The 13050-nt window shown below is 46.9% G+C and overlaps 1 protein-coding gene across 1 annotated transcript in view; it reads right to left on the bottom strand.

The window, feature by feature from the left end:
- LOC121283144 (L-lactate dehydrogenase A chain-like) overlaps nt 1-13050 on the bottom strand; it is a 48803-nt gene that overhangs the window by 14658 nt on the left and 21095 nt on the right. Inside the window, exon 5 of the mRNA XM_041197299.1 lies at nt 5691-5864. Within this exon, the coding sequence (XP_041053233.1) occupies nt 5691-5864 (174 nt within the window). The remainder of the gene's footprint in view (nt 1-5690; nt 5865-13050) is intronic.

The following is a 13050-nucleotide window of genomic DNA, read 5'->3' as shown; positions in this document are numbered from 1 at the left end:
GATTGGTCATCACATTCTGCTAAGGAATAAACATTTAAGAAAGACCAGCTTTCATTTAAACCTATTCCTACTAAAGGTCTGGGAATAACACCCAGGTAGACCATTGCAATTAACCCTGTTGCTACAGTGTTCTTCAATAATAACTATCTGTCTGAAAAGCTGCTCTTGCGAAGTTAAGTGAAAGAGATTTTAAAATTAGCAGCATTGTGGAAAGCAAATTGCATCCTGGTCATGAATTGAATGCACTCTTGAACGAGAGTCATGAAACAAAGAAACTTGCAGCACAGGAAAAGGCCTTTCAGCACATCTTGCCTTGACTGGTCCTTTGAAAGAGCAGTCGTGTTTAATCCCACAGCCCCGCTTTTTGTCCACAACTGTGTATGCTCCTCATCCTCGAGTACCTGACAACTCCCTTTTTACACCACCTTTTCAGGTAGAACATTTCAGATCCTGACAACTCTTTGGGTGAAAAGAATTCTCCTCAGCGCCCCTCTAGATCTTCTGTCAATGATTTTAAATCTAAGGCCTCTGGTTATTGCCCATCTGCCAGAGCGAATAGTTTTTCTTTACCAACTCTGTCAACATCTCCTATCATGTTGAAAATCTATATCAGCAGTGGCATTAATTTGGGGCAATATCAATCTTTTATAGAGTTGACGTTTCGAGTCCTCATGACCCTTCGACAGAACTTGAGTTCGAGTCCAAGAAAGAGTTGAAATATAAGCTGGTTTAAGGTGTGTGGGGGGGCGGAGAGACAGAGAGAAGTGGAGGGGGGGTGTAGTTGTAGGGACAAACAAGCAGTGATAGAAGCAGATCATCAAAAGATGTCAACAACAATAGAACAAAAGAACACATAGGTGTTAAAGTTGGTGATATTATTTAAACGAATGTGCTAATTAAGAATGGATGGTAGGGCACTCAAGGTATAGCTCTAGTGGGGGTGGAGGGAGCATAAAAGATTTTAAAATATTTAAAAATAATGGAAATAGGTGGGAAAGGAAAAATCTATATAATTTATTGAAAAAAAAGGAAGGGGGAAACAGAAAGCGGGTGGGGATGGAGGAGGGAGCTCAAGACCTGAAGTTGTTGAATTCAATATTCAGTCCGGAAAGCTGTAAAGTGCCTAGTCAGAAGATGAGGTGTTGTTCCTCCAGTTTGCGTAGGGCTTCACTGGAACAATGCTGCAAGCTAAGGACAGACATGTGGGCAAGAGAGCAGGGTTGAGTGTTAAAACGGCAAGCGACAGGGAGGTTTGGGTCATTTTTGCGGACAGACCGCAGGTGTTCTGCAAAGCGGTCGCCCAGTTTACGTTTGGTCTCTCCAATGTAGAGGAGACCACATTGGGAGCAACGAATGCAGTAGACTAAGTTGGGGGAAATGCAAGTGAAGTGCTGCTTCACTTGAAAGGAGGGTTTGGGCCCTTGGACAGTGAGGAGAGAGGAGGTGAAGGGGCAGGTGTTGCATCTTTTGCGTGGGCATGGGGTGGTGCCATAGGAGGGGGTTGAGGAGTAGGGGGTGATGGAGGAGTGGACCAGGGTGTCCTGGAGGGAGCGATCCCTACAGAATGCCAATAGGGGGGGTGAAGGGAAGATGTGTTTGACGGTGGCATCATGCTGGAGTTGGCGGAAATGGCGGAGGATGATCCTTTGAATGCGGAGGCTGGTGGGGTGATAAGTGAGGACAAGGCGGACACTATCATGTTTCTGGGAGGGAGGAGAAGGCGTGAGGGTGGATGCGCGGGAGATGGGCCGGACACGGTTGAGGGCCCTGTCAACGATCATGGGTGGAAAACCTCGGTTAAGGAAGAAGGAGGACATGTCAGAGGAACTGTTTTTGAAGGTAGCATCATCAGAACAGATGCAACGGAGGTGAAGGAACTGAGAGAATGGGATGGAGTCCTTACAGGAAGCGGGGTGTAAGGAGCTGTAGTCGAGGTAACTGTGGGAGTCGGTGGGTTTGTAATGGATATTGGTGGACAGTCTATCACCAGAGATTGAGACAGAGGTCAAGGAAGGGAAGGGAAGTGTCAGAGATGGACCACGTGAAAATGATGGAGGGGTGGAGATTGGAAGCAAAATTAATAAATTTTTCTAAGTCCCGACGAGAGCATGAAGCAGCACCGAAGTAATCATCGATGTACCGGAGAAAGAGTTGTGGAAGGGGGCCGGAGTAGGACTGGAACAAGGAATGTTCCACATACCCCATAAAGAGACAGGCATAGCTGGGGCCCATGCGGGTACCCATAGCCACAGCTTTTATTTGGAGGAAGTGAGAGGAGTTGAAGGAGAAATTGTTCAGCGTGAGAACAAGTTCAGCCTGACGGAGGAGAGTAGTGGTGGATGGGGATTGTTCGGGCCTCTGTTCGAGGAAGAAGCTAAGGGCCTTCAGACCATCCTGGTGGGGGATGGAGGTGTAGAGGGATTGGACGTCCATGGTGAAGAGGAAGCGGTTGGGGCCAGGGAACTGGAAATTGTTGATGTGACGTAAGGTGTCAGAGGAATCACAAATGTAGGTGGGAAGGGACTGGACAAGGGGACAGAGAAGGGAGTCAAGATAACGAGAAATGAGTTCTGTGGGGCAGGAGCAAGCTGAGACGATCGGTCTACCGAGGCAGTTCTGTTTGTGGATTTTGGGTAGGAGATAGAAGCGGGCCGTCTGAGGTTGGGCAACTGTCAGGTTGGAAGCTGTGGGAGGAAGATCCCCAGAGGAGATGAGGTCAGTGACGGTCCTGGAAACAATGGCTTGATGTTCAGTGGTGGGGTCATGGTCCAGGGAGAGGTAGGAAGAAGTGTCTGCGAGTTGACGCTCAGCCTCCGCGAGGTAGATGTCAGTGCGCCAGACAACAACAGCACCACCCTTGTCAGCGGGTTTGATGACAATGTCAGGATTGGACCTGAGAGAATGGAGTGCAGTAAGTTCAGAGAGAGACAGGTTAGAATGGGTGAGAGGAGCAGAGAAATTGAGACGACTAATGTCGTGCCGACAGTTCTCAATGAAAAGATCAAGAGAAGGTAAGAATCCAGAGGGAGGGGTCCAGATGGAGGGAGAATATTGGAGATAGGTAAAAGGATCTGTTGAACTGGGAGAGGACTCCTGCCCAAAGAAGTGAGCCCGGAGACGAAGACGGCGGAAGAAGAGTTCAGCATCATGCCGAGCCCAAAATTCATTGAGGTGAGGGCATAAGGGTATGAAACTAAGTCCTTTACTGAGCACTGAACGTTCAGCGTCGGAGAGGGGAAGGTCAGGGGGTATAGTGAATACACGGCTGGGGCTGGGATTGGATGATGGGGTGGGGACGGAGGGACGGGCAGGGGTGGAGGGTCCTAGATGGGTGTTGGTGTCAATGAGTTGTTGGAGATTGCGTTCCTTAGCACTTGAGAGAAAGAGAAAAAGTTTCTTGTTGAGGCGTCGGATGAGCCGAAGGATAAAATGAAACTGGGGGCACGCGCATCTTTGAAAAAGGGTACGGCGGTGCTGCTGAAGGGAGAGGTCGAGTGTGTTCATATGGCGGCGCATGGCACTGAGTGTGGATTTCAGAATGTGATGGGAACAGCAGTCCGAGAAACGTTTTATGTCCCAGAGATACCTGTAATCCTGGGTGGGTTCGAAACATGATGGGTGGAATTCCAGTTGAAATCCACGTGGGGTAAGTCGGAGACGGAGACAGTCACTGAGAAAGGAGATATGGCTGTGAAAGCGGGTTTTAGTAAACACCCTGTCAAACACCAGGAGGGAAATGGAAAGCAATGAAGGTGAGCAAGGCAAAAGAGAGGTATGCAACTCCTCTCATCCCCACCCGCTTTCTGTTTCCCCCTTCCTTTTTTTTCAATAAATTATATAGATTTTTCTTTTCCCACCTATTTCCATTATTTTTAAATATTTTAAAATCTTTTATGCTCCCTCCACCCCCACTAGAGCTATACCTTGAGTGCCCTACCATCCATTCTTAATTAGCACATTCGTTTAAATAATATCACCAACTTTAACACCTATGTGTTCTTTTGTTCTATTGTTGTTGACATCTTTTGATGATCTGCTTCTATCACTGCTTGTTTGTCCCTACAACTACACCCCCCCTCCACTTCTCTCTGTCTCTCCGCCCCCCCACACACCTTAAACCAGCTTATATTTCAACTCTTTCTTGGACTCGAACTCAAGTTCTGTCGAAGGGTCATGAGGACTCGAAACGTCAACTCTTTTCTTCTCCGCCGATGCTGCCAGACCTGCTGAGTTTTTCCAGGTAATTCTGTTTTTGTTTTGGATTTCCAGCATCCGCAGTTTTTTTGTTTTTATCAATCTTTTATAATTGGCTGCATTTGTTGCAAACATGGTGTGTCCGCTTCACTCTGTCATGTCATTGAGTGATGGAGATCAGAACTCCCCCCAGCCTCAGGGTGACACTTATATAGAGAAAAACAAGACCACACCTCTGGCCCATTTATCCTGTTAAATAATTACACTCAAATGGTCCATAACCCCTTCACCCATTTCCTAATCAGATATCTTTCCATACTTAAAGCTGTCAAATCAGGTGGCAGTAATGGGAGACTCTAATTCTTCAGCCCTTTCAACACTTGAAGATCACTTGCAAACATCTTTACTCATTACAGCCTCAAAAGTGCCCATATCACTGAAACGTATAAATGAATGAAGGTCTATTCATATTCCTATGATAGCTCCCTTACATTGTACAACAAATCCCCTATGATGGTTCACTTACAATGTACAGTAAATCTCCTGTGCAGTGAATCTAACTTGCAATCATTCGTTCTTGCCATGGAATAACTTGCAAGCATTTCTTCTTGCCACCGAAATGTGCGGTTTTACTTTCCAAACAATTTTAACTAGGCTGACTTCACTGGATTTCCAGCATCCGCAGTTTTTTTGTTTTTATCACTGGTCTTCTGTGCATGTGTGGACCAGTGCACATGCACAGACATGTACCAGTGGCCATCTTTGCAGGCAACTTGCATTGGCAGGAGACACGGTGTTTATAATTTTATTGTTCATTCAACTAAGTAGCTGGCAATCATTCCTCTAATTTGATTTTAAATGTCAATATCAGTAATGTTTGTAACAATGGCACTTAATATTTGTATGTTTAGGATTTTTTCTATCTTAATTTCTCTTACCACATCAACCCTACACCATCTAGAAAAATATATCATCCCCTTCCAAGCAAGAAACTTTCTGGATTCCAACTTTCTCTGGTGACCACCACTGGTGGATACTCTGATTACCTAAGTGGCTGAAAATTGATGAAGTTCACTGATTTGAGACAAGAGCTTTGAAGTGATAGTCCTGAGATTATTTCTTTTTATTAATCGTTCATGGGATATGAGTGTCACTGGCTAGGCCAATATTTATTGGCCATCCCTTAATTGCCCTTGAGAAGGTGGTGGTGAGCCACCTTCTTGAATCGCTGCAGTCCATGTGGTGTAGGTACACCCACAGTGCTGTTAGGGAGGGAGTTCCAGGATACAATGTGACATTTTTCTGCTTAAGCGTCAAACACTTGAGCCATGCATTTCAGAAAAATTTTGTATGAACAACAGCCATCCAAATTGAAATGGAGAAAAAATGCAATTTACATTGATCATTTAGAACAAAGCCACAAAACTTGTACACTTCATAGGCATATGTACAATACCTTTATGAATATTTTAGCAAATTGGCAGGTGACCACATACCACTTTCATCTCCTTGTTCACCGATGATGTATGCATGAACACTTATTGGATTAATTTTCAACTTTGCGCCTAGTAAAAAACGAAACCTGGCAGTGTCCAAGTCAGTACCCATGCCAATCACACGGTGCTTTGGGAATCCACTCAGTCTCCAGGCAACATAGGTCATTGCATCCACTGAAAAGCAAACAAAGTCCAGAAAAAAAGTAACTTCTCATGTCACTGTAAACTAGTTAAAAATGGAAAATTAATTTGTGAAAAAGATTTCATTTTCTGACTGTCCTGTCATATGCTATTGTCTGAAATGCTTGCTATTTAAACGTAAAATTCAATTACTTGAAGCACATGATAGTGATCATGAGTGAATATGAAGGATTTATTTTCATTGTAGGCTGCACGAACAAGGATCTAAATTGAAGTTTAAGGAGATGTTCTGATTAAACTGGGGCGTACCCACAGTACTGTACTGATAACTTGAAAATTAGGAGAATGGTGCAACAAGTGTTATGTAACACCATTTACAAAAAAAAATTACTATTTTGTCATTTAGATCTCATCCACTGACCTCTCAGATTCAGATAGAGTTTCCTAGATTGGGGAAGGAAGAAGAGAGCCTGCAAATAGCAAAATCCAAAAGGACTAAATTCAGAGGAATCTCGATTGTTGGAATGGAATGCAAATGTCAATTAGTGTGGTCAATTCTTCTTTTTTATTTGTTCATGGGATGTCAGTATTGCTTGCAAGGCCAGGATTTATTGCTCATCCTAATTGCCCTTGAGAAGGTGATGGTGAACTGCCTTCCTGAACCACTGCAGTCCATGTGGTGTAGGTAAAACCACTGTGCTGTTAGACAGGGAGCTCCAGGATTTTGATCCAGCAACAGTGAAGGAACAACGATATATTTCCAAGTCAGGATGGTGTGTGGCTCGGAGGGGAACTTACAGGTGGTGGTGTTCCCATGCATCTGCTGCCCTTGTCCTTCTAGATAGTTGAGGTTGTGGTTTTGGAAGGTGCTGTTGAAGGAGCCTTGGCGAATTGCGCGGTGCACTTTGTATATAGTAAACACTGCTGCAACTGTGCATCGGTGATGAGGAAATGGATGTTTAAAGTGGTGGATGGGTTGCTAATCAAGCCGGCTGCTTTGTCCTGGATTGTGTCAAGCTTCTTCAGTGTTCATGGAGCTGCACTCATCCAGGCAAGTGGCGAGTATTCCATCACACTCCTGACTTGTGCCTTGTAGCTGGTAGACAGGCTTTGGGATGTAAGCAGGTGAGTTACTCACCACTTAATTCCCAGCATCTAACCTGCTCTTATAGCCAAAGTATTTATATGGCTAGTCCAGTTAAGTTTCTGGTCAATGGTAATCCCCAGGATGTTGATGATAGGGGACTCAGCAATGGTAATGCTATTGAATGTTAAGGGGAAATGGGGAGATTCTCTCTTTTTGGAGAAGGTCATGGCCTGGCATTTGTGTGGCAAGAATGATACTTAATTGCCACTTATCAGCCAACGCTGAATATTTTCCAGGTCTTGCTGCATATTGGTACAGACTGCTTCGCCATCTGAAAAGTCACAAATGGTGCTGAACATTGCGCAATCATCAGCAAATATCCATACTTGTGACCTTATGATGGAGGGAACGGCATTGATGATGCAGCTGAAGATGGTTGGCCTAGAACACTACCTTGAGGAACTCCTGCAGTGATGTCCTCAGACTGAGATTTATTGCCTCCAACAATCACAACCATTTTCCTTTGTGCTAGGTATGACTCCAGCTAGTGGAGAGTTTTCCTCCTGATTCTGATGGAGGAATTTTGCTTAGGATCTTTGACCACACTTGGTCAAATGCTGTCTTGATGGCAAGGACAGTTCTCACTTCATTTCAAGTTCAGCTCTTTTGTCCATGTTTGAACAAAGTCTGTAATGAGGTCAGGATTGGTATTGTTGCTGGACTAGTAATCGAGAGACCCAGGATAATGCTCTGGGGACCCGGGTTCGAATCCCACCATGGCAGATGATGGAATTTGAATTAAATAAAAACCTGGAATTAAAAGTCTAATGATGACCATGAAACCATTGTCGATTGTTGTAAAAACCTTTCTGGTTCACTAATGTCCTTTAAGGAAGGAAATCTGCTGTCCTTACCTAGTCTGGCCTACTCGTGATTCCAGACCCACAGCAATGTCGTTGGCTCTTAAAATGCCATTTGAAGAAGGGCAATTAGGGATGGGCAATAAATGCTGGCCTAGCCAGCGACGTCCACATCCCATGAACGAATAAAAAAAGAGCTAAGTGGCCCTGGCAGAACTCAAATTGAATATCAATAAACAGATTACTACTCTGGTACATGCTGCTTGAAAACACTACAAAGACTTCTTCCATCACTTTTCTGATGATCGAGTGTAGACTGATGGGGCGGTAATTGGCCAGATTGGATTTGTCCTGCTTTCTGTGAACATTACATGTCTGGGCAATTTTCCACATTGTCAGGTAGATGCCAGTGGTTGTAGCTGTACTGGAACAGCTTGGCTTCAGCACTACAGTTGAGATGTTGTCAGGGCCCATGTCCTTGGTTGTATCCAGTGCTTTCAGCCATTTCTTCATATCATGTGGAGTGAATTGAATTGGCTGAAAAGGCATCTGTGTTCCCAAAGTATTAGCCAGAGCTTCTGGATGACTAGTCCAGTAACATTACACCTCCACCACTGTCCCCACCACCATACAACATGATGATACTGGAGAAGGAGAATAAACAGGATCTGAATTTTTTTTAAATTTACTCCTTCATGGGATGTGGATGTCACTGGCAAGGCCAACAATCGTTTCTCATCCCTAATTGCCCTTGAACTGAGTGGCTTGATAGGCCAGAGGGCAGTTAAGGGTTAACCACATTGCTGTGCATCTGGAGTCCCACCCAAGCAGGCCAAATAAGGCCCCCAAAAGGGCATTAGTGAACTAGACAGGTTTTAACAATAATCGATGATAGCTCCATGGTCACTATTAGTAAGACCAGCTTTATATTCCAGATTTATTAATTGAATTTAAATTCCCCCAGCTGGCCTGGTAGGATTTGAACCCACCAGAGTATATGGCTAGTCCAGTTAAGTTTCTGGTCAGTGGTAATCCCCAGGATGTTGATGGTGGAGGAATTCAGCGATGGTGTTAGATTTCCTCTTTTTGGAGATAGTCATGACCTGGCACTTAGGTGGCAAGAATGATACTTAATTGCCACTTGTCAATGCTGAATATCTTCCAGATCTTCCTGCATATTGGTACAGACTGCTTCAGTAACTAATGAGTCACAAATGGTGCTGAACATTGCATAATCATCAGCAAATATCCACACTTGTGACCTTATGATGGAGTGAATGGCATTGATGAAGCAGCTGAAGGTGGTTGGGCCTCACACTACCTTGAGGAACGCCTGCAGTGATGTCCTGGGACTGAGATTTATTGCCTCCAACAACCACAACCACCTTCCTTTGAGAGTATGGGCCTCTGGATTACTAGTCCAGTAACTACCATAACTATCTTTCCCTGATGTAAACTGCTTGACACAATTCAGGACAAGGGTCTAACTTACTGATGGATAACTCATTGAAACTATCGATGCTATGAGCAACAACAGGAAAGAAGAGAAAGATAATCTTAGGGTGTACAGCCAAAGTTCCAGAAGTGAGGGGCGGAATTCTCCCATGCCCCCATCTGCAGGATCAATGGTGGACGGGAAGAATTCAGCAGGAGGTCCAAAAATCACACAAAAGTGAAAGCACAGCGGGAACTTCCAATACTGCCCGCTATGGGGGATCATGATTCCCGCCAGAGGCTGGAGTGAAGCCTTACCTTAAGGGCCTTGGTCAGCTCGCGGACATCTGATGACAAGATGGAGACCTCCATATACCAGACCCTGGAGCACCATGTGCAGTACAGGGTGGGTGGAGCTTCATCCACGTGGCTCCTCCACAAAGCAGCTTCCAAAAAGTGAGAATTCTCCACGCAGCAATCTCGCTCAGGCTTCAGACCATCCAGGGACTTCACCCAAGCTTTAGACCTTCTTCCAGGGACGTCGCCATGGGTTCAGACCTTCTTCCAGGGACGTCACCATAGGTTCAGACATTCTTTCAAGGACGTCACTAAGGGATCGGATCCTCGAGCTGCAGGATGGAAGGCAGCAGGAGGTACAGTGTGGGAGGTGCGATGGAGTGTTGGAGGAGTGGGTTAAAGAAGACTAAGAGGACTGAAGGTGAGGTGGGAATGTGGAGACCTAGAGGTGGTTGGGGGTGCAGGAAAGGGTTTTACAAGGGTGTATCAAAGTGATAGAGGGAACAGAAGGGGAGGTTGGGAAAGGCCACGTTGGTTGTTGGGCAGGGTGGGTGGGGTTATATCCAGGTGTGTGAAGAAGGGGTCATGTCCAGGTGAAGGGTTTCACAGGGAGGGGTCGATGGAGTCAACCGTTGTCTCCTGGGGAGCGAACTCAGGGTGGCTTAGTACAAGAGGATGGTCACTGTTACAGGGGGCAGAGGGAGCCAGTAGGGTGGGCGGGTGAGGGTGCAACGGTGTCATGTGAAGGGACAGTGAGGGTCACAGAGGTAAACACGGACTTGAGGAGCTGAGCAGGAGGAAGTCGGGTAGGAAACGGTGTATGGGGGTAGGATTTTTGGGGAGGAAGGGAACATGAACATTTACCTGGACATTATCAAAAGGAAAAGGGTTTGGGTTGGAGGGTAACAGTGGGAACGTCAGGGGGGTCAATGGCGATAGGGGAAAGGGTATGGGTGACTGGGGAGGGGAAATGATGCCGGAGCACAGAAAAAAAAGTCACAACCACCCTGCTGGTCTGGTCGAAACTAAGCAGATCCTTGTGTTGTAGTCGAGTATATGCAGGAGAGGTGCTTGGGCCGGGGGGGGGGGTTGCATTTGGCTAAGGCTTAAGAACCATGCTGAAAGAAATCAGTGGACAATACAGCAGTGGAAATGATTGTATTTACCTAACTTAAAATTATGAATTTCCTTTGTTCACCCATGCAACCAGTTGTGATGAAAATTTCTTTATTTTCCTTGGCCTACTTCTTCGAGGTGCTCACCCGACATCCTCGGCAGGGGCAGAGGCAGCCTGCAGATTAGTTTGCCATGTTGCCTTTAATGACTTTGGTGGCTATCCTCTGATGACCTGAGGCCTAGAGGGCCCTAGCTTCCTTTGGTTGTCCCCCTGAGCCAGCTGTGACAGAGGACAAGGTTGAAGGGGTCACAGGCAAAGGGGATTCGGAAGATCCAGGCAATCTCTGAGATGTGAGTGGATGACCCAGGGGTATCCAGTTGCCGCGGGTCCTCCCTTAAGGTGCCTGAAGGCTCTGGCCTGACTCCTTGAGGGGAAGGGGCACCTGAAGGGAGGAGGAAGTGCCTTGTCCCTCCCCTTGTGTGCCAACTGCAACAGCTGCCTCATGGTTGCCATGATGTAGTGGAGATCTGCACGCATCTCCGGCAGGATCTGATGGACTAGAATCTCCATGGAGTCCACCAACCTCCCCATGGAAACCTCAATGTGCGCACAGATCAGCACCACTTCCTCAGAGAGCAGGTGGCAGACTCCTCTGACTTGTGTGCCGCTCTGTTGAGGGCCTCCAATGCCTCTGCCTGATGTTCTCCTGCATCTTGCTTCCTCTCCACCATTAGTTGGAAGGCTGATTCCAGAGGCCCATCATCGGATTTGGACCTCGCAGATGTGTCTTCCCCAACAGGTGCCAGTGAGCTCGGCTGACCCTGCCATCTCCTGTTGCAGACACGTGTCCGTGTAGTGACCACCAGATTGTGAGACCCTTCCTGAGCTAGAAGCTAGAACGAATATCCACCGAGGTATGTGTCCCTGGGCTGGTGGAGAGTACAGGTGTCTGCTGTGACGCCTGTACGGGTGCACATCTCTCCTCTTCCCCTCTCTCCTGGGTCCTCTCTGGGCTAGTGCTTCTGCTGAGGCCTTACAGGGAGTCCTCATCCTCGGGCCTTGGCCTCTTCCTGCTGGCACCTGTAAGTGCGAGTGGAGAGAGCAAGTGACAGCATGATCTGCCTCTGACATGGAGGTACATTTGACCCTCAGGTTTCTATAATATGGATGGATCTTTACTGGGCGGACGCCCAAGTCCAAGCTCCCCATTGCTAACTGCCCGGTCCCACTCCACACCTGCCAGCTGAGCTGCCCTCTCCTCGAACTCTGTGAGAGGTCTCAGGTGTGGGCCACCCCTCCTTCCCTGTGCTTTATCTTCTCCTGCTTAAAAACAACAGAAAAGCTGTTTGAGAGGAGGTGTATGTTGCATCCATTTGTACATTGCAATTTGATGTTCAATTCTCACTCTTCCATTCTTAGATAGCCCACTGTTGTGTGGCATGGCATTATTGCACTGCAAGTTATCCAAAAGGGATAACTTGCTAGCACCCTCCAGAGCACTAAACCCATCCACATCCAAGGAGAAGGCTTACACAGGTACCTGATTCGTGGAGATTACTGGTGCCCTCTACGCCCAAGCCTACCCGCCCCCGCTTCCATACAATGATCTCTGTATGTGGAAGGATAAAGGAGCGACAGTGGTCACCCCACCGCAGAGTGGATGCACTGCAGTTGGGCTGTGAGGCATGACTATGCCATTGCCATTGAGGTCCATGTTCCCTGACATATTGGTCTCGTTGTGGTTGGTGCAAGCAGCTGAAGCTTTACTTATCCTGGAAGAGCCAATGAGGTCGTTCATCCTTTTGCACATTGTATTGCTGACCTGCTCTGGACAACCTGGGCACTGACAGCAATGGCCACCTGCACCCGCGTGGGGTTGGTTTCCCTGCGCGGCCTCCTCTTCCCATCAGCCGGGTACAGTATATTCCTCCGGACCTGGACATAGTCCAGGAGGCCACACAGGAAGTTATCACTGAACTTCACCTCCCCTTCCAGACATCTCCGTCGTTCGTATTGGCAGTGAGGATGCCCGGGTGCCTTCTAAATATGGCGCCCAGATATGATGGCAGGGCACGCACCATCATTCTTCCCTGCCATGCAAGACACCGGGAAACCCCTGGCTGCATCATTAATGATGCCGGGGGCGGAAGATACCATGGGATTTCCCATCAGCCTCCGCAGTGGGAACCAATTCCCGACCCGGTCCTGCCACAGGACTTGGCCCCAGATGGGAGAATTCTGCCCAAGGCAATAAATGAACTCCTGTTCACACAGATGCAAAAGATCTCATGACACCACTTGAAGAGGCCAGAAAAGTTCCTGCACTAATTTTCTTCCTTCGATCAGCACTTCAAAATATCTAGATTTTCTGGCTGCTCACTCATTTGTTATTTGTGGAATCATGCTGGGCACAAGTTGGCTACT

Source organism: Carcharodon carcharias, chromosome 10 (assembly GCF_017639515.1).
Source record: "Carcharodon carcharias isolate sCarCar2 chromosome 10, sCarCar2.pri, whole genome shotgun sequence".
Classification (NCBI taxonomy): Eukaryota; Metazoa; Chordata; class Chondrichthyes; order Lamniformes; family Lamnidae; genus Carcharodon; species Carcharodon carcharias.
The sequence above is the reverse complement of the archived record's forward strand: the minus strand, read 5'-3'. Positions and strand labels throughout refer to the sequence as shown.